General features: G+C 50.9%; 1 protein-coding gene across 3 annotated transcripts in view; it reads left to right on the top strand.

Moving 5' to 3' along the window:
- The first annotated feature begins 5983 nt into the window (after positions 1–5983).
- GOLGA3 (golgin A3) overlaps positions 5984–26458 on the top strand; it is a 42561-nt gene continuing 22086 nt past the window's right edge. The window contains exons 1-7 of one of the 3 annotated variants that reach the window (XM_045815653.2): positions 5984–6303; positions 11462–11750; positions 13939–14094; positions 16987–17099; positions 22078–22736; positions 23169–23280; positions 24912–25218. In XM_045815653.2, coding sequence (XP_045671609.1) covers positions 11642–11750; positions 13939–14094; positions 16987–17099; positions 22078–22736; positions 23169–23280; positions 24912–25218 — 1456 coding nt within the window. In that variant the 5' untranslated portion in view covers positions 5984–6303; positions 11462–11641. Of the gene's footprint in view, positions 6304–6506; positions 11271–11461; positions 11751–13938; positions 14215–16986; positions 17100–22077; positions 22737–23168; positions 23281–24911; positions 25219–26458 lie in introns of those variants that run through there. The other 2 variants (XM_045815651.2, XM_045815652.2) reach the window with 2 other exon arrangements.

The raw sequence follows: 26458 nt of genomic DNA, 5'->3' as shown, positions 1-26458 counted from the left end.
GGGCCGGGTCCTGGAGCAGGCCCAGGTGAGTCTCTGCTGCCAGCTTCCTGTCCTCTCCTCCCACAGCTTCACTCAGCCCATCCCCAGACCCATGTCCCTCAGAAGAGGGGCCAGGCCTGCCCCCCATCTGCGTTGCACCTTCCTGGCCTGTGGCTACTGTGGGGGGTCCTTATTGGGCACGGCCAGAATCCCGCAACTACCCTTCGATCCTGCAGAGCTGACAGGGTCAGAGTCACAGGCCCAGATGTGAGAGCAGCAGAGTGGTGTCGGAGTGCATTCTGCTGCAGGGAAGCAACCAGACTGGGAGAGGATGTGGAGAGGCTCGTCATGCAGCCTGCAGAGAGGAGGCCCAGAGAAGGCCAGCTCTGGATCAGGATGGCTGTGGTGGACACCAGCCGCAGGAAGCCAACCTCCAGCCTGGAGAGAGGAAATGAATGGGGGACTGACTGGATTCAGAAAGCCCAGTAGGTCTGGCTTCAGGTGTGGCTGGATGCAGGAAACAACACCATGCTCGAACGCTTGTCTTCCTGTGTTTATGGCCACCGATTCTCAGACCTCAGCTTCCATCAAGCAGAAGCAGGTGGACTTCCCACTGGTTCAAATGGGAACTCATCCCTGACCTAATCACTAGTGGGCCAGACCAGAGGCTCCCGCTGCCACCTGGGCTGTTAGTACTCCATGGGCAGGTGGGGCCCTCTCAGGCAAGGGGAAGAGGAGTGTCATGGGTTGTCACCAGGAAAGCAGACCGGCTGCTGGGAAGCAGCTGTCTGGCTTAAACCCAGCAGGCCAGTCAGCTTGCCAGACCTCAGCCTGCTGAGGCCCGACCCTAATGGGGACTGTGCTGCAGCGGCCTGGAGGGAGCGCCAGGCAGGTCTCAGTTACTCCCCTTGGAGATGCCAGCCCATGTGAGGGGTGGGGACATGGAGGAGCCCAGACACATTTGGGGGGAGATTCACAGCTCCCTACAGAATTAATTCCAATTAAGGACCTTGATGCACGTGGAGTGCAGCCCAGTCGGGCCTCTGTCACGCCATCCTGTCTCTCAGGACATCAGCAAAAGTGAATGCAGCAGAGTGAAGCCATGTGCATTCCTTCCTGCTCTCAGCCCGTCCCAGCTATTCGGAGGAGCCTGAGGGAGACCCAGTTCTGAGGATTGGCCAGCCCCACCATGAGCCCTGTCACCTGCAGAAGAGCTGCCTTGCCAGCTCCCAGGAGACCGCTGTTCTGGTCTCAGGAATGTCATGACCCAGTACCTTAAAGACAACCATTTAAAAATCATGAAAATTTGGAATTCGTAAGTCACGTTAAAAACAAAGGTAAGAAGCGCTCAGGACTCCTCTCTTCCTAATGACCATACTCCATCGGACCGTCACGTCGTTCTCGGTGTCTGCTCGATACGTCTGCATGATGCAGGTTCTCGGTGACGGCGCCCATCCCTGCCCTCCCACCCGTTTGTGACCTCAAGTTGGTAGCTTGGAATTCGCCCCGCTGGGAGGATTGACACCATGGAAATTGGTAAATGCTATGAATCAGGATTATTTTGTTTTCGTTTATTCTGGAGAGAAGTTTGTTACAACGCGTACCACCAGCACACCACCCAACCGATGTCACTAGGAACTAGTACAGTTTGAAGCCACCATGTTTTGGGGAGGCTTGCTACACAGCAAAAGGGTCACAATACCGCGGCCCGTGCAGTCTCGCACTAGGCGGCCCTGCCCTCCCCAGGAAATCCCTTCTGCTCCCCCCACCTGCAGGCCCTCCTGTACCTGGGTCCTCGCGGAGCAGCGCTGCCGCGGTGGAGCACCGGCTCGTCCTATCTTCCCGCCACTCAGGGCTCCGTCCAGATCCCCTCCTCAGAGGGTCTCCCTGGACTCCCCTCGTGCTGCCCAGCAACCAGCCACGCTGGTGTGCTCGTTTGGTTTTCTTCCTGGTGCCTGGCATTATGGAAAGTAAACATTTGCTTACTGTTTGTCTCCCCGTCAAAAACCCAGAGCAGGGATCTTCCTGCCTCATTCACTGTTGTATACTCGGCCCAAACATCTGCGCTTGGCAAGAATCTAAGGATCACTGGCGGACTGGTCGGCTGGTGGCTGAGTGCACAGACGAACGCAAAGATCTAGCTTGGTCATCGCTTCCCCGACGCACAGGGGACAGCTCCTTCCTGCCTCTCTCTTACACCTCATGCGCGCTCTCATTTTTTTTTTAAGATTTTATTTATTTGAGAGCAAGTGAGCATGAGTGGGGGGAGGGCAGAGGGAGAAGCAGACTCCCTACTGAGCAGGGAGCCTGATGTGGGACTCGATCCCAGGACCTGAGCCTAAGGCAGACGCTTCACCGACTGAGCCACTGAGGCGCCCTCATTTTTTTTTTTTTTTATATGTTTGTCTCCTGAAGATGGTGATCTTGGAACTCCTCAGTGGGTTCGCGCCACTCTGGCAGACCCCGTGCAGCTTGCCCCCTTGTCGCAGACCCCGTCCCACTCTGCTGGTTCCTTTCCTGCTAAAGCCAGACCCTTTCCTTCCCCAGACCCTCACCTGCCTGCCTCTTCGTCATACAAGTGTATGATCAACCATGACTTCCTCAAAGAAATCTTTGAACACGGGACTCTCCTTGCTGTTCCCTTGCCAGAAACACTGTTCCCACAGTGACCTGCCTGATTCCCTACTTTATTCATGTGTTTGCTCGAACCCATCTGGGGGCCTCCCAAAATGGTCCATCTGAAATAGCAGCATGCCTCCACGCCCCGTTTCCTTACCCTGCCCTTTTCTGACTCCTCTGGTTCTCTGTCTGGTTCTCTGGGAGGACGTAAGCACCCGCCACAGCAGGACCGTGTAGAGTCTAGAAGACTGCTTGCAGCACAGGAGGCCACAATACTGAGTGAACGAGTGATAGAAATGGTAACCCCTCCCGCTGACACACACCGTTTCCTCACATGAATGATGCCCTGAAGGGCTGCTCTTCCCCACACAAACAAAGCTGGCCTGGAGCAGGGATCCCGTCTCCTGCTCCCCAGCTAAACCCTACACTTAGAACATGACCAGCACATTCAAGGCACCGGAATGTGTCCACCAGTGGATGGATGGATGACAAAATATGGTGTATCTGGACAGTGCAGTGTATTGTTCATTTGTAAAAAGGAACAAAGTTCTGATACGTGGTAAAATGAATGAATCTCAAAGCTTAATGCTGAGTAAAAGAGAAGACAGTCACAAAACATCACATATTCTGTGGTTCTTTTTATATGAGATGTCCAGAATAGGGCAATCCATAGAGACAGGAAGTGGTTAGTGGTTGTCGGGGGAAGGGGAGTAGGGGGGACTGCATGCATACGGACTAGAGGGATCCTTTGGGGTTATGGAAATGTTTTATTACTGCATTGAAGTAAGTCCAGTTTTATTTACTAAAATGTAAATGTAACTGTAAATTTAAAAATTGAATTGTACACATAAAATGGGTAAATTATATTGTATGTAGATGATACCTTAATAAACTTAAAATTTTTACTTAATTAGCATTTTTTTCCTGCATGAAAATGCCATTAATATATAGGCTCATTTGTTTTTACGCTGACTGTTGTCTGTCACGTTTTATTCATAATTTGTTTCTCCAGCTTCCCACACTGGCGGCACCTCGCACAGCTGTGGTACGATCTCAAAACCCGGAAAGACGTTCGTGTGTACAGCTCAGGACGCAGAATCGCTCTCACCGCGAAGACCTCTCCCCTGCCCACTTTAGCCGCCCCCCCCCCCGCAACCAGTAATCTGCTTTCCATCTGTCTAATCATATCATTTCACAAATACCATGTACGTGAAAGCATGTGATAGGGTATTGTTGAGATTTTCCCCTCAACATGATGCCTTGGAGATTTGTCTAAGTTGTTGCATGTATCGACAGTCCCTTGGTTATTGCTGGAGGGAGTCCCATGGTGTGAATGCTCCACAGTTTGTCTAACCATTCATCCGTTGTGGTCGGATCCTGGTTGCTGCCAGTTTTGAGCTATTACAAATAAAACTATGGTAAAACTAGTGTCCGGGTTTCTGTGTGGATCTAAGTTCCCTTCCTCTCTGAGGTAAATATCCGGGAGTGCAGTTGCTGGGTCATACACTCAAGTATATGCTTAATTTAGAGAAACCGCCCGCCAATCTACAGAGTGGCTGTACCATTTTATAGTCCCACCAGTAAAGGATGAAAACTCTAGTTTCTCCACATCGTTGCTAGCATTGGTATTGCTACTATTTATTTTAGCTGCTCTGATTGGTGTGTGTAGTACGTTTTCCAGGCGGTCTTAATTCGCATTTTTTATAATGGCGGGTGGTGTTGCACATCTTTCACAAGCTCCTTTGCCATCTGTATATACTTTTCGGTGAAATGCCTCTGCATATGTTGGTCTATCTCGTAACTGCTTTTTTTTTTAAGTTTTGGGAGTTCTTAATATATTCTAGGTGCCAGTCCTTTATCAAATATATGGTTTCCAAATATTTTTTGTTAACTATCTGTCGCTGGTCTTTTCATTGTCAGCGGAATCTTTCTCAAAAGAAATGTGTTTAATTTTGGTGAAGTCCAATTTACTCATTTTGTTCTTTTGTGGTATCATGTCCAAGAACACTTTACCAAGCCCTCAGTCCTGAAATTTCTCTTCTGTTTTCTTATGAAAGTTTTATAGTTTCACACATTTCTACACTTAAGTCCATGATCATTCGGAGTTAAATTTTGCATTTGCAGATGACATGATGGTCATGTAGAAGATTCCAAGGAATTTATAAGAAAAACTCCTAGAGGGGTGTTGTTAAGCGTCTGCCTTCGGCTCAGTGCGTGATCCCGGCGTTATGGGATTGAGCCCCACATCAGGCTCCGCCGCTGGGAGCCTGCTTCTTCCTCTCCCACTCCCCTTGCTTGTGTTCCCTCTCTCGCTGGCTGTCTCTATCTCTGTCAAATAAATAAAATCTTTTAAAAAAAAAGTAAGAAAAGAAAAACTCCTTGAACTAACTAGTGAGTTCAGCAAATTCTCAGGATACAAGATCAACACACAGCATTTAACTACATTTCTATACTAACAACGTGTGGAAACCAAACTTTAAATACCATTTACTATTACTGCAAAGAAAATTAAATACTTCGGTATCAACATGTACGGGGTCGGTGTGATCAAAATTACAAAATGTCAAAAGAAGTCACAGAAGTCCTAAATAAATGGGAGACATACCGCATTCACGGATTGAAAGTCTCAACACAGGAAAGATGTCGATTCCTCCCCAAATTGTTCTATAGTTTCAATGCAATTCTATCACAATCCCAGGAAGGATTTTCATAGACACAGTCGAGTTTATTCTAAAATTTATATGGGGGGCATGGGTCCGCAAATGCCTGGAACAATCCTGAAAAAGAGCAAGCGGGAGAAATGCCCAACCCGGCGTCGGGGCCCGCGGTTGCGGGGCGCGGGCGGCTGCGGGGCAGGCGGGGTAGGCGACAGCCGACATCAGCCACAAGCAGTGGACAAGCCGGAAACACCCCACCGCACACGCAGGCGGCCGACTCTGGACAAGCGGCAAAAGCAAGTCGATGGAGGAAGGACAGGGTTTTCAAAGAACGGCACCGGAACGATTTCAGACCCAGAACAGAACAAGGGAAACCCTTCGCCTCCACCTCGCGGCCCGTGCCGACGTTGCCGTGTTTGCCGAAGAGGTAGGACATCAATGCGGCGCCCCAGGAGTCACTTCTGCATCGGCACCTTGCGGTAAACAAGAACTGGCGCCGTGGGAGGTGGGCGTTCGGGGTTCGAGGCCGGCGGAGACACCCCCGCACCCGCCCCACCCAGCGGCCCGGACACCGCCCATCGCCCCGCCCCCACCGCCAGCGTCTCCTAGCCACGCCCCACAGCGGGGCCGCGGCGGGGCGGGGGTGACCACGCCCACAGCCTGACAGATTGGGAGGGGCGGGGACCCGAGCCCTGGCCACGCCACTTCCGCCGGAAGTTCGCTCGTTTAGCTTCCTGCTGGAGTTGGCCCTGCAAGTCCACAAGTTGCATTTCCGTAAGGGAGAGACTGGCAGACTCGCTTTCTGAAGTCAGCCTCGCGCCCGTTGTGAGTGGGCTCTCGAGTCCCACCCTGCGGTCGGGGCAGCCCGGGCCGAGGGCGGCTGTTAGCTAGCAGAAGAGGACGGTCTGTCTTCCGGAACGGAGGCAGCGCGCGCAGGCTGTTTCCGGGGGGTCCTAGCCCGTTGACGCGCCGCGCCCCGCCCCTCGCGCGGCCACGTCTCCGCTGGAGCAGTGCGGCCGGCGGCCGCCGAGGCTTCCACAGCGCTCGGGTGAGGGTCGCGGGCAAGCGCCCGGCCTGGGACTCCGGCCTGGGAGGGCGCGGGGTCGCCGGGGGGCGGCGGCGCGGTCGCGGCGGAGGCCAGGCGGTGGGCGAGGGGCGCCGGGGCCTGGGCGGACGCGGCCGCCTGGCCGCGGCTCCACCCGGAGCGGCTACGCCCCGCGTCGGTCCCGCAGCTCGCCGTTGGTAGCCTCGGGGCCTGGAGCCGGCCTCCTGAATCCCCGCCCGGCGAGCCCTTCCCGAGCGCTGCGTGTGCGGAACGGGGCGCGGTTTCTGTCAGAGGTGACAAACGTGACCTGCTGTCGGCTGCAGGGAGTCCCTGTAGCTGCCCGCCCGTCCCTGCACCTCGCCTCCGGCCAGCTCCGGGGGGCTGAGCGCGGTCCTTGCCCGAGGCAGCGCGGCCAGGCGCGGCCCCTGGACCTCCGGAGCCGGCGGACAGCTCTGGCGGGTGTTAGCGGTGTGACAGGCGCTGTGCACTGCAGGTCCTGGGACGCGCTGAACTCGGCTGCAGGGGGGCGATGGGCACGTCAGTGCGGCCCTAGTATGGGCTGGGTCTGCGGGAAGGCCTCCGTGGCCAGAAGCCAGTCGTGCAAAACTGTGGGACGAGAGTGTTTCGGGCAGAAGGAGCAGCAGTGTGGTGACCCCGAGGGAGGAGTAACCTCGGGGGACTTCGCTAAAGAAGTATGTCGAGGTCGTCATGAGAAGGGAGGAAAATGACGGGGGACAGGGCTGCAGCGCAGGGAGGAGCCGGGTGGCCGACCGCTTCCTAGTTCATGCTCAGGCCTGGGTTTTACTGTCAGTGTGATTAAAAACCGCTGGGACGTAGTCTGCCATTTACAGGTGAGTCACACATTTAAAACACTTCACGTCGTTCCTTTAGTGTTGCTAAACGATTTCTGGAGCCAGAGCTTTCAGTTCACGTACCTCGAATGTCAGGAAAAGAAAATAAAAATCATCTGACATTACTCAGATTCAAAAGTAGCGTTTTTTATTTTTTTGTTTCTGGCCAGTTTTCAACAGCGTACGTTCCTAAGCGAGAATATCTTCGGTTGGCTTTACCTGTCAGTTTTGATAAGCAAACGCTGAAGAGAAAACAACGCTAATAATAACACTGACCATTTATTGAGGGTGTGGGACGGACCTGTGCCTTGTGTTTCATCTTGGCAAAATTTTGTATTCTTTTTCTCATCATCTCACTGATGAGGCAGTGGGCTAGGAGTGGTTAAGAAGTCTGCCAGGACCGTGCAGCTGAGGTTGCAGGAGTCGGGGCTGACACTGGAGCCCACCCTTTCCACAGCGTTGCTCTGCAGAGGCTTTGCACACCGGCCCCTGTTTACCTGTGGTGACTGGTGTGGCCTCAGCAAGACGTTATCTTCTTGAGGAAGTCCTATTTGCTCTCTGGCCGTGCTGTTTGTAATTGCCAGTGGAAACAACCTGAACAAGGCAGGGTACGTGGAGCTATTCGTGTGTATCTGGCACTCACGTCACCCACTGTATGGGGAAAGCCGGAAGTCACACACACTTGCCTGAGCCAGTTTTTTTGGTATGAAGTCCCTCGATGTCAGATGGCGTGAATTCTGAGTTACGAACACATTATAAGGCATAACTTTGCCCTGTCTGTTCCCTCCAGGAAACGGCAGGGTACAGGTGGTCAAAAATGCTGCTGTGATAAGACTGGTATTGTAATTTTGTTTTAAATCAGGAACTGGAATGTATGTTACTAATAACAGCTTCCTTGTGCTGTGCTCCCAGCTCTCTGACCCTTCTTGCCCTCTTTTTGTCAGTGGTGAGGGAATGAGACCCTGATGACTGAGTCACGCTAAGTAACGTTCACCTGAGACTGAGGACAGACAGAGAATGCCATCTTATTACCTACAGGGAGATGCCGCCTCACCAGAGGCCATTCTGGGCAGTGAGTTCTGTCTGTTGTCTGGCTGCAGGAGGAGCTGCACGTGAACAGGAGCCATCTTTAAGAGTTACCAGGACACGTCCCAGGCCCAGGGTCTCATATTGTGGAGGGCTCCATCATCCAGCTCTGAAGCGGGTAGGAACTCTCAGGTTCAGCAGGTTTCTTGTTTTTTAAGAAATCCAAATAAAGGGAATTAAATGAGTATGTGATGGCATCGGGCTTAGACGGCCTGACCCATTTGTCTCCATGTTTGGTGGAACCTGAACATCTCAGCCAGAGTTCCTCTTTCCCGGGCAGTGTGAGGGTCCAGTGTTGTCACTGCCTACCTCGGTGGCGCGTTCTCCACGGCTCCTCGGCGGCCGCTTTGCCTTCCCTTGTCCGGTTGGCATATTCTGTCTCTAGTACATGAGTGAAGTCTGTCTGGCCGCCTGCTCTTCCTTCTTATCCAGGTGACGTTGCCTTTTTGGGATGTGGCCATTACATGCTGCTCTGCCACTTGATAACTTCCAGGGGCATTCTTTGTCTCTCACTGGAACTGTAGCTTCCACGTGTTTTCAGTAGGAATGGTTAGAGTTCTTCTGTATTTGAAAAGGCAGCATTGGTGTTCAGGAGGGAAACACTGTATTGTGGGGCCACTAGCTTGGTTGCTAAGGGGTGGAACTTGGCAAAGCCAAAGATTGAAGTCAGTAGCCTGCGCTGAGCACAGCTCAGAGTAGGGCATGTTTAAGGGGTAGGGGCAGACTTGGAGCAGTGACTTCTGCCTCCGAGGTTCCTGCAGCATGGTGGAGGAGATGGGCACACACACATTTGCAGGGTGGTGTGCACAGAAGGGTTACCTCGATGGCAGAAGGGAGTGGGACAGGTGCTTTACCTGATGCCGAGGAGAGATTTGAGAGCAATGCCGAATGGTAGACATGCAAGGGTCCTTGGGAATTTGCCTGGTGGTCAAGGGGGAGGACGCATCCATGGCAGAGAAACCAGCTTCTGCCTGAAAAGCACTCATCTGCTGTTGCTACCCTTTCAGGCATCATAGGGAAAGATGATTTACACACCTTCACCCGTACCCCCACAGGACAGAAACAAGGAAATTCGAAGGCAAAATGCAAACATTTTCTTTTGTGAAGGAACGTTTCGGGTTGGGCAGCACATACAGTATGCCCTGTGAATGACAGTTGGTCCCGCGTTCCACTGTGTTGCTGCATGTTCTTGAAGTGGCAGGCGTGCGATGAAGGGGACAGCCTGGCTGTCCTTCTGCTCGTATGCCTTGCCCCCTGTGAATGACAGTTGGTCCCGCGTTCCACTGTGTTGCTGCATGTTCTTGAAGTGGCAGGCGTGCGATGAAGGGGACAGCCTGGCTGTCCTGCTGCTCGTATGCCTTGCCTTGCTTTGTGGGTATCTTCTCTATACGATCAGCCATCTACAGTAGCCAAGTGGTTTTCCGTGGAGCTGGGACCCTGTGGAACGGTGATTTTTGGAGGGCCCTGTGGGATGTGCAGGGACAGGTGTGGAGCCTCCAAGAGCCTGTTTGTCTCTCCACCCCCTACCCCACCCCAGAAAGGCTTTGGGGATGAAAGAGGTTACTGATTATTGTAGAGACAAAAACAAGATAGCAAACTCACTGCAGACAGCGTCACGTAACTCTCTTCATTTCTGTGATCCAGGTATTGTTTCAGTCTTCAAATATTTACGTAAGCAAGACACTGAGCCACACTGGCACCCAGTGCTTTTCTGTTAGCTGGTTGGATTGTCGTCACCCCTGTTGTCACACGTTCTATCCTGTTCTTTCTAGTACAGTCCTTAGTGCTGGTTCTACTCTTAATGTACATATAACCTTTTCATATTCTTTTTTTTTTTTTTAAAGATTTTATTTATTTGACAGAGAGAGAGACAGCGAGAGAGGGAACACAGGCAGGGGGAGTAGGAGAGGGAGAAGCAGGCTCCCAGCGGAGGAGCCTGACGTGGGGCTCAATCCCAGGACTCCGGGATCACGCCCTGAGCCGAAGGCAGACGCTTAACGACTGAGCCACCCAGGCGCCCCAACCGTTTCATATTCTTACCAGCACTGTGTACTGACCCATAGCCTCTTTGGCCTCTAGGGTGCCAGGCAGCAGAGTGGAATGTGTGGATGATTAGAGCTGCAAGCCAGACACTCCTGGTTTACACGGGGGGACACTGCCATCACTAGTGCCTCGATCATGGGGAGACCAGGTTATGTCAGCCACCAGTGGCTGCTTGGTCATGAGGTACGGCAAGAGAGGATTGTGGAGAAAGAGCCTGCCGGCACCCTTCTGCTGTGGCGTCGGCTTCAGTCCCCCGCCTTGTGTGGCCACTGCTCAGGCCCCTATCTGAAAGGTCTGTGTGGGATTTGTAAGCTGGAGAAGGAAGTCCTATAAATTTTTGTCCTGAAACTCATGAAACCCGGAATAGGATAGTGTGAAACTTATTTTAAAGGAAGTAAATGCCAACATTTGTGCAGAATGCATGCGGCTCCAGCCTTATCTGATGACGAGGAACAGGTTATGAATGTCCTCAGTACGCTTCCAAAACGGTAACCAGCTGCTGAACTTGGGGTGGAGTTTTCCTCCCTTGAACTAAGCCTCGCAGGATGGGCTAAAAGCTGATCCTGACAGAAATGAAAGACGAGACTGGTCACCTGCTGTGAGATGCCTTCTCTGGACCCCAATTCCATGGAGGCTCCTTTCCATGTGTCCTCATCTCCCTGTGCTTGCCCCGATACAGTGTACGGTGTCCACGTTCTGTGCACCTGCGTCTTCAACCATCAGGTCAGGCTTCCTGGGAGGGGGGCTTGCCCTGGGAGCCCTGTGAGTGCTTAGGCCTGCGTGTCCAGTACAGACGTCACTGGTCACATGTGGTTGTTTAACTCAGATTACTTAAATTTTAACAAATAACTCCGTTCCTCAGCCTACCAAGCCCTGCCTCTGCTCGGAGGCTCCCTGTGGTGTTTACAGTTCCAGTTCCAGCTCCGCTGGGCAGGATGGCCCTGAGCCAGCACCAGTGCAGACACTAAGCACCTTCAGGAACAGGCCCAGGTTTGGCTGGTTCAGCATTTTATCCTCAAAACCTGGGATATTGTAGGTACTGAAGCGTTGTCTGCTGAATGAATAAATCTGTGTTTATTATATAGATGTGAGTTGGGAGCCAAATGTTAGTCCTGGAATTATTATTCAAATCTGACAAATGAAGATTCGTAATTCTTTCTTTCTTTTCTCCCTCCTATCAGGTATCATGATATTACTTGGTTTGATTTCAAACCACTTATGAGACTTTAGATCTCCCCAGAATGGAAGGCCTATTGTGGTTCTTCCCAGAAGCTCTTGGCTCCTGCTGATGGCCGAAACTGAACCTGCCAGCAGCTCACTTGCAGCCCCTGAGACTCAGCCCAGCCTGTGCTGTTCTGACCATGGACAGGATGCCAGCCGGAGCCAGCAGTGGTACCCCAGCTGACCCGGAGGCCCTCCCCCAGCCCCCAGGCTCACCGGCGCTGCCTGACCAGTGGGACGAAGCCCAGTGTAAGTCACCGGTTACTCTTTGCTGCTGACATTTTGCCGTTAAATAGGAGGACGTGGGTCCTCTTGCATTTTGGAACATGACTGTGGTGTTTAAGACCATAACGAACTTTATGTTCAGAGTGTTTTTACTACTCAGGTGAGTGTTCTTTCTTAGTTGGTGGCAACTGGAAATCAAGTACCGTGCGTGTTAAGTAGAGCAGGAGCTGTCCTGTGCTCTGCTCCAGCAGGCTGCAGCGGCGTTGTTTCCCCTCAAGACTTCTGTGCGTCTTCATTGCCGCGTTGTTCCCTGCCTAGCATCCTACCTTTCTTGTTGGTGGGTTGCCTAAGTTTTACAAACTGGGATCCAGAAGTGGTCCAGTAGTGATCTAAGGATTACTGGACCACATTTGCATGTTAGCTGGTGGGTTATTCGTGTGTCAGAACTACAGGGTGAATTATTCACTCGGTTCTTATGCCCCTCCCTGTTTAGGAGGGTCGGTGCGATGTGTGCTTGGAGGTCGTAGAGTCTGTACCTACCGATTTGCTGGCAGAAACTGCATTCTGCTCTTGCAAGTGATCCTGCATCTGAATGGTTTTGTTGATTAGTGCTCCTTCAGTGCCAGGCAGGGCTGATAACAGCAGGGGCCCAAGACCAGGGATTCAACAGCAGGATAGACAGGGAGCCAGCTCTTAGATCTGTCACTGAGACAGTGAGCCCTCAAGCAGGGCTCTCATTTGATCTCATTTCACTTCTTGTGTAAATGGAAGATGAACGGTGCACGCACCTGAGGGTAGTTGTGAGGCCTGAAAGAAATGGTGCATAAGACACAAGTACTCAGACACAGCGAGAAGTGGTAGTAGCCATATTTTGTCATTGTGTCGTCATCTTTGTTACTTGTTTATCCAGGATTTGACTTGTGTTTGGGAATAATAGTCTTAATGTTTTTGGGGCCGCCTTCTAGATTTTTTTAAAGTGCAATATAATGTTCAAAAAATTATTTTGTCATGTGAACAGGAAGATGTAGAGACTCTCCCGGATCTATAAGCCCATCAGAAAGTGGTATTGACCTGATTACCTTGTATCTGAAATGTAGGCTCCCCTTCCGCCTCACCCATCATGGAGCCAAAGGGATGTTTGCATGAGAGCAGACGATCAGGTCAGGGCTGTGGTCCAGTGTCCTCATTCTGCTTTGAGTCTGTGGTGCCCTGTTTCTATGGTTTTTACTCTCAGGGAAGTGTGACAGTGAATCGCTGTATTGGTTGGAGCTCACATGTCAAGTGTCAGAAACCCATTTTGAATTTCCTTGGGCAAAGGGCAGTTTCTTGGATGCATCCTGGGTACGTCCAGGGATCCAAGTGACGTGGATCCCTGTGGGAGGCTGGGACCTTGCTGCCCTTGGGAACCTCCAGAACCACACCCAGAGGCCCCTGGACCCTCCCTTCCTCCTTCCAGGCGCCGTCTTGGTTCTTGACTGCCAACTGGCTCCCTTACTGGGGTGAGGGGGCAGAGAAGGTAAAAATCATTTAATTGTAAGAAGTCTTTTTTTTCTTCAGACAAGGAAATAGGTTTCAGTTAGTATATGACAAATCTGTGTATAGTGATGTTAGTGGGTGAAACTGAGCTGGGTACGCGGGTGTATAGTCATCGCTGGTTAAACTTGGGTTTTTAATTAGCAAACTCTCATCAAACAGAAGTACAGACTCTGACTCTGCCTTAGTTGTTCGGATCAGTTACTGTACCTCTTTGCCTTAGATTTCTCATTTTGCAGGATAAACTTACGTTTTGAAACAACTTTGGAACTGCCCTGGTGTAAGCGCGAGGCTGTGGCTCTGGTTAGCGTGCTGTTTCCAGTGCCTGTTAGGAACATTGTCAGCTCTGTTTTTAGCATTTATTTCCTTTTTCTATTTTTAAAACCAGACATTCATGGGATTTCTCATTGGTCTTGTTTAAATGAAAAGGAGACATTACTACTTAAATCCCACAATCTCGGTTCCACAGATGAGCAGTTGAGCTGCTTGTCCGATACCACCCACTTATGTGAGGAGAGTGAGGCCTGCTCTCCTCCCAGAGCAAACGGTCTCATGGGGCGTGGAGATAGCTCATGCTCCTGCATCTACAGTCCCTTCTGTCCTGTGTTAGCTGCGTGTCTGAAAAACAACTCGATCTAGTTGTTAAAACCATGATAGCCCAGCATGCTCTCTTTTCCAGGTGCCAGTATCCAGGTACACAGAGCTTCAGACGGTGGAGGAGGCCCGGATGTACCCAGCAAGGGCGACACCTGTCAGAATGGGCCGACGTCACCGTTCCCAGACCCGTCATCTCTCGGTCCCCCCACAAGCCCAGGGGGTCCCGATGCCTCTCCAGGTGTGGCTGGTTTCCATGACAACCTAAGGAAGTCTCAGGGGACTAGTGCTGAGGGCAGTGTTAGAAAAGAAGCTTTGCAGTCTCTCAGACTCAGTCTTCCTATGCAAGAAACGCAACTGTGTAAGCATCTGTTCCCACCGGGCTCTTCCCGCTCTCCCCCAACCCTCCTCCTGCCTCCCTTGTTACTCACCACCCTTCAGAGGCACGTGCCTTGACCGGCTTGCTGCTCGTCCCTCTGTCATCACCGATGTATCACTGTGCTGGGTTGTGCATTGAACAAGTGGCTCCCTTTTAGAGAGAAAATACACTTCTTCATGGTTGACACTGGGGATGCTGCTCCAGGTCTGGATTTAAAGGACTGTGCGGCATGTCTTTTTTTTCCCAGGATGGTGAGCAAACAGTCATCGGGGAGTTGAAGTTCGACAGCTTTCTTTTCTGAATTATTTTAATCAGCGTGGGGACCCAGGGGTGAGCAGGTCACAGAGTGGCAGCCCGTCAGCCCTGGAAACATCCAGGCCTTTTTCCAACACGTTTGTCATACACAGACACACACGATCTTACATAATGGGATCGTACCACACATGCTGTTTCTACCTCTCACACCACTCCCCTGCTAGTGAGCCGCATTCTCACATGATCCTTTATGGCCCTGCAAACAGCCAAGTTTCAGTCATTGTGTTTAAAGAAGGGATTAGATGGTCATATTTCCTGTTTGGTGTTATCATGTGGAGATTGCCCCCACTCTGTCTGATGCAACTGCAGATTCATTCTTTGAAGGCTGGTCAAGAGCCTGTGGCGTGGCCGGGTGGGTCTCTGTGTCTGTTCCATCGGCCAGCATGACTAATGCTGCGGAGAGCGCTGTGGGACACGTATCCAGCAGCGTTCGTGCTTTGATTTCTGTGGACTGCATCCCAGAAGCAGAATACTTGGTCGAAAGCAATGGCATCTTTTTTCCATCGTGCCCAGTCCTTTCGCTATACCGCTAACGACCCTGAGAGGCCTGGGCTCCCCCTGGGCACGCACTGTTCTCAGTTTCACCAGCCTGTTGGCTGTGCCACAACACTTCTTCGGTACTTTAGTTTGGAGCTCACACTTCCCTGATCATTTGGGCATCTTTTACCTGTTGGCCATTTACCATTCTTTTCTGTGAATTGTTGATTTGTTTGGCCCATTTTTCTTTTGGATTGTTTGCCCTTTTCTTCACAGGCATTATTTTACTAGGGCTGCAATGTGTTTTTAAAATTTCTGTAAACTTAGGGGCACCTGGCTGGCTCAGTTGGTAGAGTGTGTGACTCTTGATCTCGAGGTTGTGAGTTCAAGCCCCACAATGTGGGTGTAGAGCTTACTTTAAAAAAATAAAATAACTTTTAACTGTCAACATCGAAGTCCAGAGCTGTCATATAATGAGTCTGGGTTCTTGATTGTAGGGATTTGTGAGCCCTAACCCCAGGTACCTACATGGCAGTATTCTGCGGCTGCCAGCTGCCCCTCTTGGCGAGTATTTACCCAGCCCTGAGTCTGCTGACTTGGGCTCCGTGCTTGAGGCTGTAGACCCCTAGGTTTTTGCCATGTGGGTCCCTTAGCCTTGTGAAAAGTAGTAGACCTTTCCAGTGATAAACGCACACATTAGTAATGACTTGATGGGTTCCTAGCAATTATGCAGGTTTTAGAGATTATTTAAGATTTTTATTTATTTGGGGGGGGGTGCGTGCTCGCAAGTCAGGGGAGGGACAGGGAGAGAGAGAATCTCCAGCAGACTCCTGGCGGAGCGTGGAGTCTGACCCGGGGCTCAACCTCACGACCCTGAGATTGTGACCTGAGTTGAAACCAGAGTTGGACGTTGGACTGACTGAGCCACCCAGGCGCCCCTGAGGCTTTAGGGATGATTTAAACCACAGCTGCTTATCTTCTCAGAGTCCACATCTGAAGGAGGTGGTGTCTGTGAAGTGGCTAAATGAGGACATGTTCCTGCTCTCATCAGTGTGGGAGCTGACCCTGCCTGTGTCCTTGGCAGCATTCCAGGTGCATGGCTGAGTGTGAAAGAATCCTGTGGCTGTCGTTCCTTTTGCTCACTGTTCAGCCCTTTTATTACCCAAAATAAAAGATTAGGGTTTTGAGATATTCTCAATTCTGTTTTTGGCCAAAAAGTTCTCATTTCCCCTCCTGTCCTTGAGTCTGGCCCCTGGACAGGAGTTGTCTCTGTCAGGAAACTGAGGTAACCAGCCTCAGGCCCCGTGGGGACTCCTGCTCGGGCTTCACTTTGAGGTGAGTCCCGAATGGGTCACTGTGAACAGTTTTTTTCCTTAGTAGGTAATGTCTGAGTACTGCTTGTATGAGTGCCTTTCGATTTTGCAAAACTTGACTGTAACAGGACTCGCTGTGGGAATTAGATAAGCCATGGGTCAGATTGTGTCCGCAGATGCGACTGTGAGGAAGTCACGTTTGGTGTCCCTTGACCACGTGCTCGGATTATCCCTCAGTACAGTTGTGTGGATGCGACTGTCCACGTGCTGCTGTGCGACCTCCCGAGCACAGCTGGAGCTGCGTGGGAGCTGAGGGCCCTGGCACTGACTTTAGATTTAGTTCTCGTGTTGCTGCAAGTCACGGGTGAGCTGTGTCCGTTTTCCAGCTGGATTCCTGTGGGGAGTGACATGCGGGTGGTGTGAGCACAGACCCTGTGCTTTGCCAGTGGGTCTTCTCCCATGCACGTGCAGGGCTCCCGGTTGTCTCTCCATCAGGAAATAGCTCTTTCAAACTAGAAGGCGAAGCATTGTTGGAAGCTAAATCATATTTAATTGGTAATGGAACGCTAAACAGCCTACCTGCTGTTCTGGTTTGTCCTCTGTGCCCTGGTGCTTTATGAGTTTTTAAACGATCATTTCCTCACCGCAGGTTCGACAGAGGCTTCCCTGCCCCTGGAGAAGGAGGAGCAGGTCCGCCTTCAGGCTCGGAAACGGCTGGAAGAACAGCTCAGACAGTACAGGGTGAAGCGCCAGCAGGAAAGAGTGAGTCTCCCTGACTTGAACAAGCTAATGGGGAGCTTCATGTGTGGGAAAGAGAAATTCGACAGCATTTCTAGGACCTACCTGTCGTTGGTTTGTGTGTGCTGGGATGGTCTGTGCTTCTCTGGGAAGATCACTTCTCTCTGCAGTTCCCACCCTTCGGGAAGACTATAGCAGGACTGTGGCTCCTGTCCCATATGGGCCGCCTTCCCTGTAGTTGAGCATATTTGATTCCTGTATCTGCCATTTGAAAAGCTGAGACTGCAAGTACTTGGGTATAATTTTTCTCCCTCCTTGAGCAGTCAGTTCTAGGTTTATTTCATGAGCACTGTAACGTCTGTTGACCGGTGGTCTGTACAGTGTCAGAGCATGTGCCACGTCACGTGGATTTGATGAGTATATGCTGACGTCAGTTCTGTTCAGGTAGGAAACTTTTGTTGGCATGCTAATGAGCACAGTCTTTTTGATCATATCAAATGACTGGGCAGTTGGGTTTGGGTGTTTCATACTTTGTCCAACTTTTGTGTACTTGAGAATTTCAAATTAAAAGGATTTAAAATTAAAATTAACCTTTAAACACGGTTTCAGTGAGTGATTTAGTGGTGACATGTCCCCATCAGGCTCTTTGTGTTCCCAGGAGGGTACTGTGACGTTATAGGTGTCATTGCTCCAAAGCCAATGTAAGTGAGCTGGAGGAGCCACCACCAGGCTCTTCTGCCTGGGCAGGGGCTTTCAGGGTCTGTCCCGATGGCCTAGCAGAAGTTACAGCGATAGCAGCTAGTCATCATTTCGTGCCAGGCACTGTGTTCAGTTCCCTACGGAAGAAGAACCGAGGCTCAGGTAGGTAAGGGGCTTATCAGAGGTCACTCAGCGGTGAAGTGAGAGTCAGAATATAGACCAGACAGTGACTGTCGGCCAGGGCCTGTGCACCCTGCCTCCAGGGACCTGTTCTCACTCTGCTTCCCAGAGGCCTGTCCTCAGTCTACCTCCTGGAGGCCTGCCTGGGTCGTCCAATATTAGGCGATTAATGTGTCAGGAGTTCTGTGTAAGATTCCACATGTGAAATTTAGCATCATTTCCTGTCTTTAAAAATGATATAAAATAGGGGCGCCTGGCTAGCGCAGTCGTTAAGCATCTGCCTTCGGCTCAGGGCGTGATCCCGGCGTTCCTTGATCGAGTCCCACATCGGGCTCCTCTGCTGGGAGCCTGCTTCTTCCTCTCTCAGTCCCCCTGCTTGTGTCCCTCTCTCGCTGGCTGTCTATCTCTGTCAAATAAATAAATAAAAAGTCTTTAAAAAAATGATATAGATGCATAACTGATGGTTTAAATGGAAGGATATTTCCTTAGTCTTCAGTAAGATAACTTCTCTTCAAGTGATGGAAATGGGCATTGCATTTGTCTCATGCTGTTCTGACCAACTTATGGTCCCTGCGTGCTCAGCCGCCCACACCCTGAAGAAGGCAGGCAGGTGGGCAGTAAGATGCTGGTATGAGAACCACCACCTGTCCCACTCCAGAGACTCTCGGGGCAGGGCCAGCGGAAGCAGAGTGCATTCTGGGGGGTGCTGTCCTGTGCTCAGACCAGAGTCTTGTTTAGGCCTCCTTAGCCCTTCAAGGAGTGGCTGTCATTGAAGCTCAGAGCGGAATGGCTGGCTGCGTGGGGGTCTGAACCTGCCTGTCTGCACGCCGAGCTGTGCTCCCCACTGCTGTGCTCCTGGGTGTCACGTGAAATGCTCATGACCAGTCGGCACCACCTGCCAGCGTGTGGAAGAGCGCAGGTTGCCGAGCGAGGTTTTTCTGAGTACGGGTTAGCTTAGAATGGGAGAATCTGCCAGAACTCATTATGGTGGTCGGTCCCTGTGAAGGGGCTTATGACCGTCCAGCAGGTGCTAAAAGGCAGGAATTTGGTAGAAATCAAAGTATGCAAAATAAGCAACTGAAACTAAATTAGGAGCAGAAGGACACTTCTTTGGGAATATTTCGCTTACACGAGGAACATAGCTCAGACCCCACATTCACATGCCACATGTGAGTCAGTCATGGTGAGTAAGAGTTCTGTCCTGTTTACAGTCTGATAAACACTTTGAAAACATTGTTATGCCTCAATGGTGGTCGGTTCTTCACACTGCCTGCCCTTCTCACCATGTGCTGAGTGCTGTCATCCTTCACAATAGCGCGTGGACCAGCATTTCATTAGCAACCTCTTCTGATTGATATTTTGGTTGTTTCTCAATTTTTGTATTTTTTAAAAAAGATTTTACTGTGCGAGAGAGAGAGCACCTGCTTGTGTGAGTGCAGGAGTGGGGAGGTGTGGGGCAGAAGGAGAGTGAGAAGCAGACTCCCCGCTGAGCAGGGAGCCGGATGTGGGACTCAATCCCAGGACCCTGAGATCATGACCTGAGCCGAAGGCAGACACTTAACCCACTGAACCACCCAGGGGCCCCTGGTTGTTTCTGGATTTCTGAAATTGCAGACAGTGCTGCAGTGAGTGTTTTGTGCTTTGGTGGACTTTTGTGGACGAATCCTTGAACGTCAGATTATTAGGTAAAGGTTCTCTGTATTAGTTTGATATTCGTTGCACTCTGGATAGGCTGGGCTGGCTTATACTCCAGTTAGCAGAATGACACTGCCAGTGTTGTCCTTGTGAGCATTAAAATAACAAAAATTAGATTTTGTCCTCTGACAGGTGAGAACAACAGTGTCTCCTAGCAGTTTGCACCTTTTATGTGTTAGTGGTTTGTGTGGTTTTTTTTTTTTTGAAGATTTATTTATTTTAGTGGGGGAGTGGCAGAGGGAGAGAGAGAATCTCAAGCAGACTTCCCACGGAGCGCGGAGCCTGACGTCGGGCTCGATCCCATGACCCTGAGACCGTGACCTGAGCTGAAACCACAAGTTGGACACTCAGCCGACTGACCCTCCCAGATGCGCCATGTTTGTGTATCTTTGTCAGTCTTTGCTCATTTTTCTTTTGGCCTCTTTTTGCTACATAAGTGACATATGTGGGAAATTACCCCTTTTTCATCTTTATTGCAAATATTTTTTCCCTGTTTGACATATCTTTTAACTACTTCTCAGGTGTATTTTTCACTGCACATCAGTTTTAAATATTTGTAGTCAAAATTTTCTATCTTTGCTGTTACTTCTTTTGGGGTTTATGTCATATTTCAAAAGGATCTTCCCATTTGAGGATTATAAATAAGTTCGCCAATGTTTTCTTCTTATACAAAAAGTATAAGATAGTATAAAAAGTATTTTATTTTTTTAAAGATTTTATTTATTTATTTGACAGAGAGAGAGACAGCCAGCGAGAGAGGGAACACAAGCAGGGAGTGGGAGAGGAAGAAGCAGGCTCAGGGATCACGCCCTGAGCTGAAGGCAGACGCTTAACGACTGAGCCACCCAGTCGCCCCTAAAAAGTATTTTAGAATGTGTTCTTTAACTATGTGTTGGATGATGGTGAGAGGTGGGAACTCGCCCCTCTGTGGATAGCGGGTCGGTTCTCACGTTGCTTGTCCCCTCAGCAGCTGTAGCCCTGCTTTGTTGCGTGGCAGCTTGAACATCTGCCAGCCCACCTGTACTTGGATGGATTTCTGGGCTGCATTTGGTGTCGTCTGCCTGTCTTTTGCTTTTCAGTTCTCAGTGGGTCTACTTACTGAGGTTTCACAGTCTGTGTTAGGATCTGGACTGGCCCGTCTATCCATTGCCCTACACCCTGACTCTTTTCCAGCCATTTTTGCTCATTTGTTCTTCCCGTCGCATCCCAGTATCATTTTGAGATGTTTCCCTTTCCCCACCTTGTCCCCTTGCCCTATCGCGATTGCACTGATTTTATGGAATAAACATAGGATTGGCTATTTCTCTGTTAGAGAAAGTCCTTTTGAAAAGCAACTGGGGAGTGCCTTGAGCTCATTTGGTTAAGTGTCCGACTCCTGGTTTTGGCTCAGGTCGTGGTTTTCAGGTGGTGAGGTGGAGCTCTGCACTGGGCTCCACACTCAGTGCAGAGTCAGCTGGAGATTCTCTCTCTCTTCCTCCCTCCACCCTCTCTGCCCCTCCCCTTGCTCACAGGCACTCTCTCTCTCTCTCTCAAATAAATAAAATCTTTACGAAATAGCAGCAAGGAACAACGTCTGCCATCATCCTCCATCTCCTTTAAGGCCCTTTGGGAAGTTCTAGTTGACATAATAATATAAGAAAAGTAAGAGATAAAAATACTGAAAAAGAGGGAAAATGTTGTTATTTGCGGGTCTTGGTAATAACTTGGAAAACTAGAGGATCACCTGAAAAAATTATAATAGATTTATTAAAATATTCTAAAATTATTAAAATAATGATTCAGAATATTGTCAGTTTAAAATACAAATATGAAAAATCAATAGTTATCCTAATATGACTAGTTATAAAATTAGTGGGAAAAGATAATAATTACAACAATAAAATGATAAAATATCTAAGAATTAAATTAAAATGGCAGTAGAAATGGTTTAGAAACAGGGTGGCTGAGTGTCTCAGTCAGTGAAGCGTCTACCTTCGGCTCAGGTCATGACCTCAGGGTCCTGGGATCGAGTCCCACATTGGGCTCCCTGCTCAGTGGGGAGCCTGCTTTTCCCTCTGCCTGCTACTCCCCCTGCTTGTGCGTGCTTGCCCGCCCTCTCTCTAGCTCTCTCTCTGAGACAATTGAATAAATAAAATCTTTAAAATATAATAATAACAACTTGAACATTTTCAAGTCTGTTGAGAAGAGTGAATGCAGGAGGACTGCCAGGAAAGCCTCCTAAGAGTAGGGTTGTGAAGAGGGACTTGCTGTGGTAGAAGTTTTAAGACGTTGCCAAGTCACAGTTATGAGAGGTGTGTGCTGGGACCGGTGACTGGGTGTGGAGCTGGTGTGCGGAGGGTTTGTGCAGGGAGGGTACTTGGCACAGCCTTTCTGGGGAGCAGTATTTGAGCACTGCTGGTTTCATCATTTCTGTACTTTTCTTTCTCAGTCCAGTCAGCCTGCGACTAGAACGAGACTGTCAAGCACACTCGACCCGGAACTCATGCTGAACCCAGAAGCCCTGCCCCGGGCCAGTGCCGTGGCTCTGACAAAGGAGTATTCCTTCTTGCGCACCAGTGTCCCTCGAGGCCCGAAGGTGGGCAGCTTAGGGCTCCTGACACATCCTAAGGGGAAAAAAAGTTCCAAATCAAGCAAAATTCGGTCTCTGGCTGATTACAAAACTGAAGACGCAGGTACTGGGAGTTCTGGTGGAAATGTTCCGGCTGCAGACTCTGCCAGGGGCTCTCTGAAGCAGAACCACAGCAGTGTGGCGTCCGTGGTGTCTGAGGTTAGCCTATGTCCTGAGGCTGATGACCACCTGGAGAACGCATCCCTGACCGGTGACAACATGTCTGAGGCCGATGGGAATGAGAGTGACAGCTCCTCCCACAGCAGCATGTCTACCCGTGGGATGAGCGGGCTTCTGGTGAACACCATGGGCACTCGAGAAGCATCCTATGTGGTCAACGGCCAAGAGATTGCTGCTGGTGCACTGGGCCAGTTCCCCTCCATCACAGATGTCCTCCAGGCCGCAGCAGCCGAGCACCAAGACCGGGGGCAGGAGGTCAATGGGGAGACGCGGAGTCGGACAGACAGCATCTGCAGCAGGTGGGTGCCGTCTGCAGACCGCCCCTCACTACCAGAGCTGACGGACAGCATTGTTCTGCTCTTCCAATGACGTGCTTAGTCTTCAACATTTCATTTACGCACAACTCTGTTGCCTTGTAAGAAACGGAATAGATCAGTAACCATTTCCATTATTAAGATAATGCTGTTTTCCACTATTTGTGCAGACGTGTCTCTAAAACTGCACGGGTGCTTCCCCCGGCTGATGTTTCAGTAAGGACATTCCAGCTCCATGGGGGTGTTTATTGGTAGCATTTGTAAGAGCATTAGTGCTTGACTTAAGTCTTTTAACTTAAAAAAACGTGGGGGAGAGGAGCAGCGGTGTGGGTGCCTGGAGACGCGGGGCAGGTGAGGAGGAGCGCAGCTGCGTCCTGCGACCTCAGGTGCCTGATGCTCCGTGCCCTCGTCCCTCAGCGTGTCCCTGGAAAGCTCTGCTGCCGAGACCCACGACGCCATGCTGCAGGCCCTGAAAGACAAGATGAGGCTTGAAGGGCAGCTGGAGGCGCTGTCCGCGGAGGCCAGTCAGGTAATGGACGCTCGGGCGGGCCAGTGTGTGCAGCTTTGAAGCGGGTGTGCGACACCTGGAAGCAGGAGCCAGCTTCCGTGTCCTCTCCCTTTGACCGCTTGCTTTGTCAGCCTCAGGAAGAAGTGCGCTCGTTTCCCGTCTGACTGCGTGCCTCAGTTTCCCCTGTATCCCTGTCCTAGCTTGACTGATAGATACCTAACAGTCCTTTTGGCAGATTTCACTCTTCTGGCATGGTAACGTTGTTTTTGTCCCTTCAGTTCTCTCTGCTGTGGCTTCTGCTTTTGCTGATGTGAATTTTGCTATATCTGTTTATTTCTATCCCTTAATTTTCAGTTTTCCTCTTGACAGTCAGGGTAAATCTGTTCGGTGGAATCCAGCTCTCTCGGTTTGGTGTGGAGAGTGGGGGATGCGCAGAGGCACAGAGGTGGTGTGATGGCCACGTGGGTGCTTGAGTAGGGGGCGCAGAGGTGTGGCTGTGCCCGGCGTGCCCCTCGTGCCTGACGCGGTTTTCTGCGTGACGTGGTCCTGGGACACAGACCGACCCCTCTGTGCACATAGACCTGTGTCGACTGAGGAGGTGGTCGCTGGGAATGAAGGTGAATTTTGGTGGCACATGACTTCTGCTGTGTGTCCCTCTTTGGAATGTCACCTCATCAGACGCATTTTTGCTTCATCCGCACCTTCAGCCCCGAGAACGATGTCGGAACCTTTGTTTGCTTCTGTTTTACTGTCCCTCCTTTTCCTCCTGGGATACTGATTTGCTCTTGCATTGTGTGAATTGTGATGGGTGTGATCCTTTCTGGCTTCTGTAAAAATCCAAGTTCTGCAAAGTCTCGCTTATTTGCTCAGTTAACTCGATCTTGGGGGTTATTTGTTCTTCCGTTTGTTGAATTTGATGTTTGTCGTGCTGATGCTGGTTTTCTTCTCGTGTGTGTTGGTGTGCATTTGTCTGCCCCACTTTGCGTTTTGGAATTCCCGGCCACACCCCCGATAGACTCACGTTCGGGTAGGTGGGAGATGCTGATGGCAGATGGGGCTCGTGCCCTTCCCCTGTTGTCTCTTGGATGTTCTGCTGCCCTGGGGCCTGGGGCTTGTCAAGGCCCCACCTTCCCTCTCACCTCCTGCTTTATCCTACAGACAGCGTCCCTGTGGTGCCTTGTGTGCTCTGTGCCCCGTGGCCCTGGCCGGAGACCCTCAGAGCCCTTCTCGTGTAGTAGGAGGTGGTCTTTCCCTGCAGGCGTGCCCCCAGATCTGAATCTAGCAGCGCTTGGTGTTGTGGGTTCCCTCAGCACTCCTGGGAGTCTTTCTTTGTGTGTGTGCGTGCACGCCGGTGCACTTGTGTTTTGCACAAACGTGTTTTCCAGCATCCTTGCTGGTGAGCAGCTGCTTGCACAGCTCAGGTGCTGCTGTGCAGAGAGTGAACAGACTCCGTGGTCGCCCCTCCTGCCTCTGTGGCCTCTTTGGAGAACCTCCCTTCTTTTGGGAGAGCCATCATGTTAGAGCAGCTGGAAGCATGGGAAACATGGTGCTCTCCCCTCTGTCTCGCTTGTTCATTTTGGTGGCCCTCTTAATGCACAGGGTGGAAGTGGCTCATTTTCTGAAAGTCCGTTTCTGATCGGGGGTCTTTCCAGGCACTTAAAGAGAAGGCAGAGCTGCAGGCACAGCTGGCGGCTCTGAGCACAAGGCTGCAGGCGCAGGTGGAGCACAGCCACAGCAGCCAGCAGAAGCAGGACTCGCTCAGCTCGGAGGTGGACACCTTGAAGCAGTCCTGCTGGGACCTGGAGCGAGCAATGACTGACCTGCAGAACATGCTGGAAGCCAAGAACGCCAGCCTGGCGTCGTCCAACAGCGACCTGCAGGTGGCGGAGGAGCAGTACCAGAGACTCATGGCCAAAGTAGAAGAGATGCAGGGCAGCATCCTCAGTAGGGACAGCACAGGTGAGCGCTCTGTTCCTGAGTCCTTGCGGAGGAGTGCAGCAAGCCGTGGCCTGATGGGGGGCGCCCACCGCGTCTGCTCTAGGGACTGACCTGTTGTATCCATATGCTGGAGACGTTGTAGTCCCTGCTAGTTTATATACAAGCTGTCCACTTCTCTAAAGTAAGGATCGTTCTTGGTTGAGTGCATGGAATTCTGTACATTTTTGCACATGTAGCAAAGGGGCATGGCTTAGGTCTTAGAAACGGACTTGGTAGTTGGTAGTAGTGTTTCCACTTTGCCTTCAAAGTTCGTTGTCATTCAAGGGGCTAGAGCTCCCTGCTTATTCCTCAGAATTGCAGTTCTGCTTAAAATACTTATTATTTATTTTCAAAGATGTATTTATTTATTTATTTGAGAGAGAGAGAGAGAGAGAACATGTGTGCACTAGCAGGGGAGCAGCAGGCAGAGGGAGAAGCAGGCTCCCCACTGAGCAGGGAGCCCGATGCGGGGCCCATCCCAGGACCCTGAGATCATGACCTAAGCTGAAGGTAGACGCTTAACCAACTGAGCCACCCAGGCGTCCTCTATTTAAAATATTTAAAAGCAACACTGCTGTGGTGGATTAGTAAACCTTTAATTTTGTACCATAAGTTCAGTTTTTGCCGTAGCTGGATCCCTGTGGGCATCACCTATGGAATGAGAGACAAATGAAATAGTGGTGTCAGGGGAACTTGGTGGCAGGCTGTGCACAGAGAACCCGTTGTGGCCCTTCCCTCACGCTGTCTTCTCATCCTGGGACGTGTACCGCACACCCCACCAGGTGCCCAGACAGCCACCTGCCTGCTCACAACATCTCTGTGCTGGCTGACAGGAGGAGGGCGGGCGGGGGAGTGGCGCTGGGAGATCGAAGGTGGGCCCGGGTCTTAGATCATCCAGTGCAGTCTGGGTGGGTGAGGTTCCTCTCGCATAGCAGTGGGGGTGGCGTAGGGGGCTGCTGTGCAGGACCGCATAAGGCTGTGAGATTGGTTTCAGATGTGATGACATAAAAGAAGAAGTGACAAAGTACTGTCGCAGAGACTTTATCCTGGTTCTAGAAAGAAGAAAGTATTAGCTGAGAAGCACAACTATAGACTGTTTTCAGTCTTTGAGCATTTCATGGTGTCGGTCCCTTTAGAAAATTACAAAATCCAAAAAGTTCCAAGCACCAAAATAATGTTTAAGTCTGGCTTGCAAGGCCTGACCTGACCAGAGCTCGTTGGA

Source organism: Ursus americanus, chromosome 30 (genome assembly GCF_024610735.1).
Source record: "Ursus americanus isolate L20-20 chromosome 30, mUrsAme1.1.p, whole genome shotgun sequence".
Taxonomy (NCBI): Eukaryota; Metazoa; Chordata; class Mammalia; order Carnivora; family Ursidae; genus Ursus; species Ursus americanus.
This window is presented reverse-complemented; position numbering and strand designations above follow the sequence as displayed.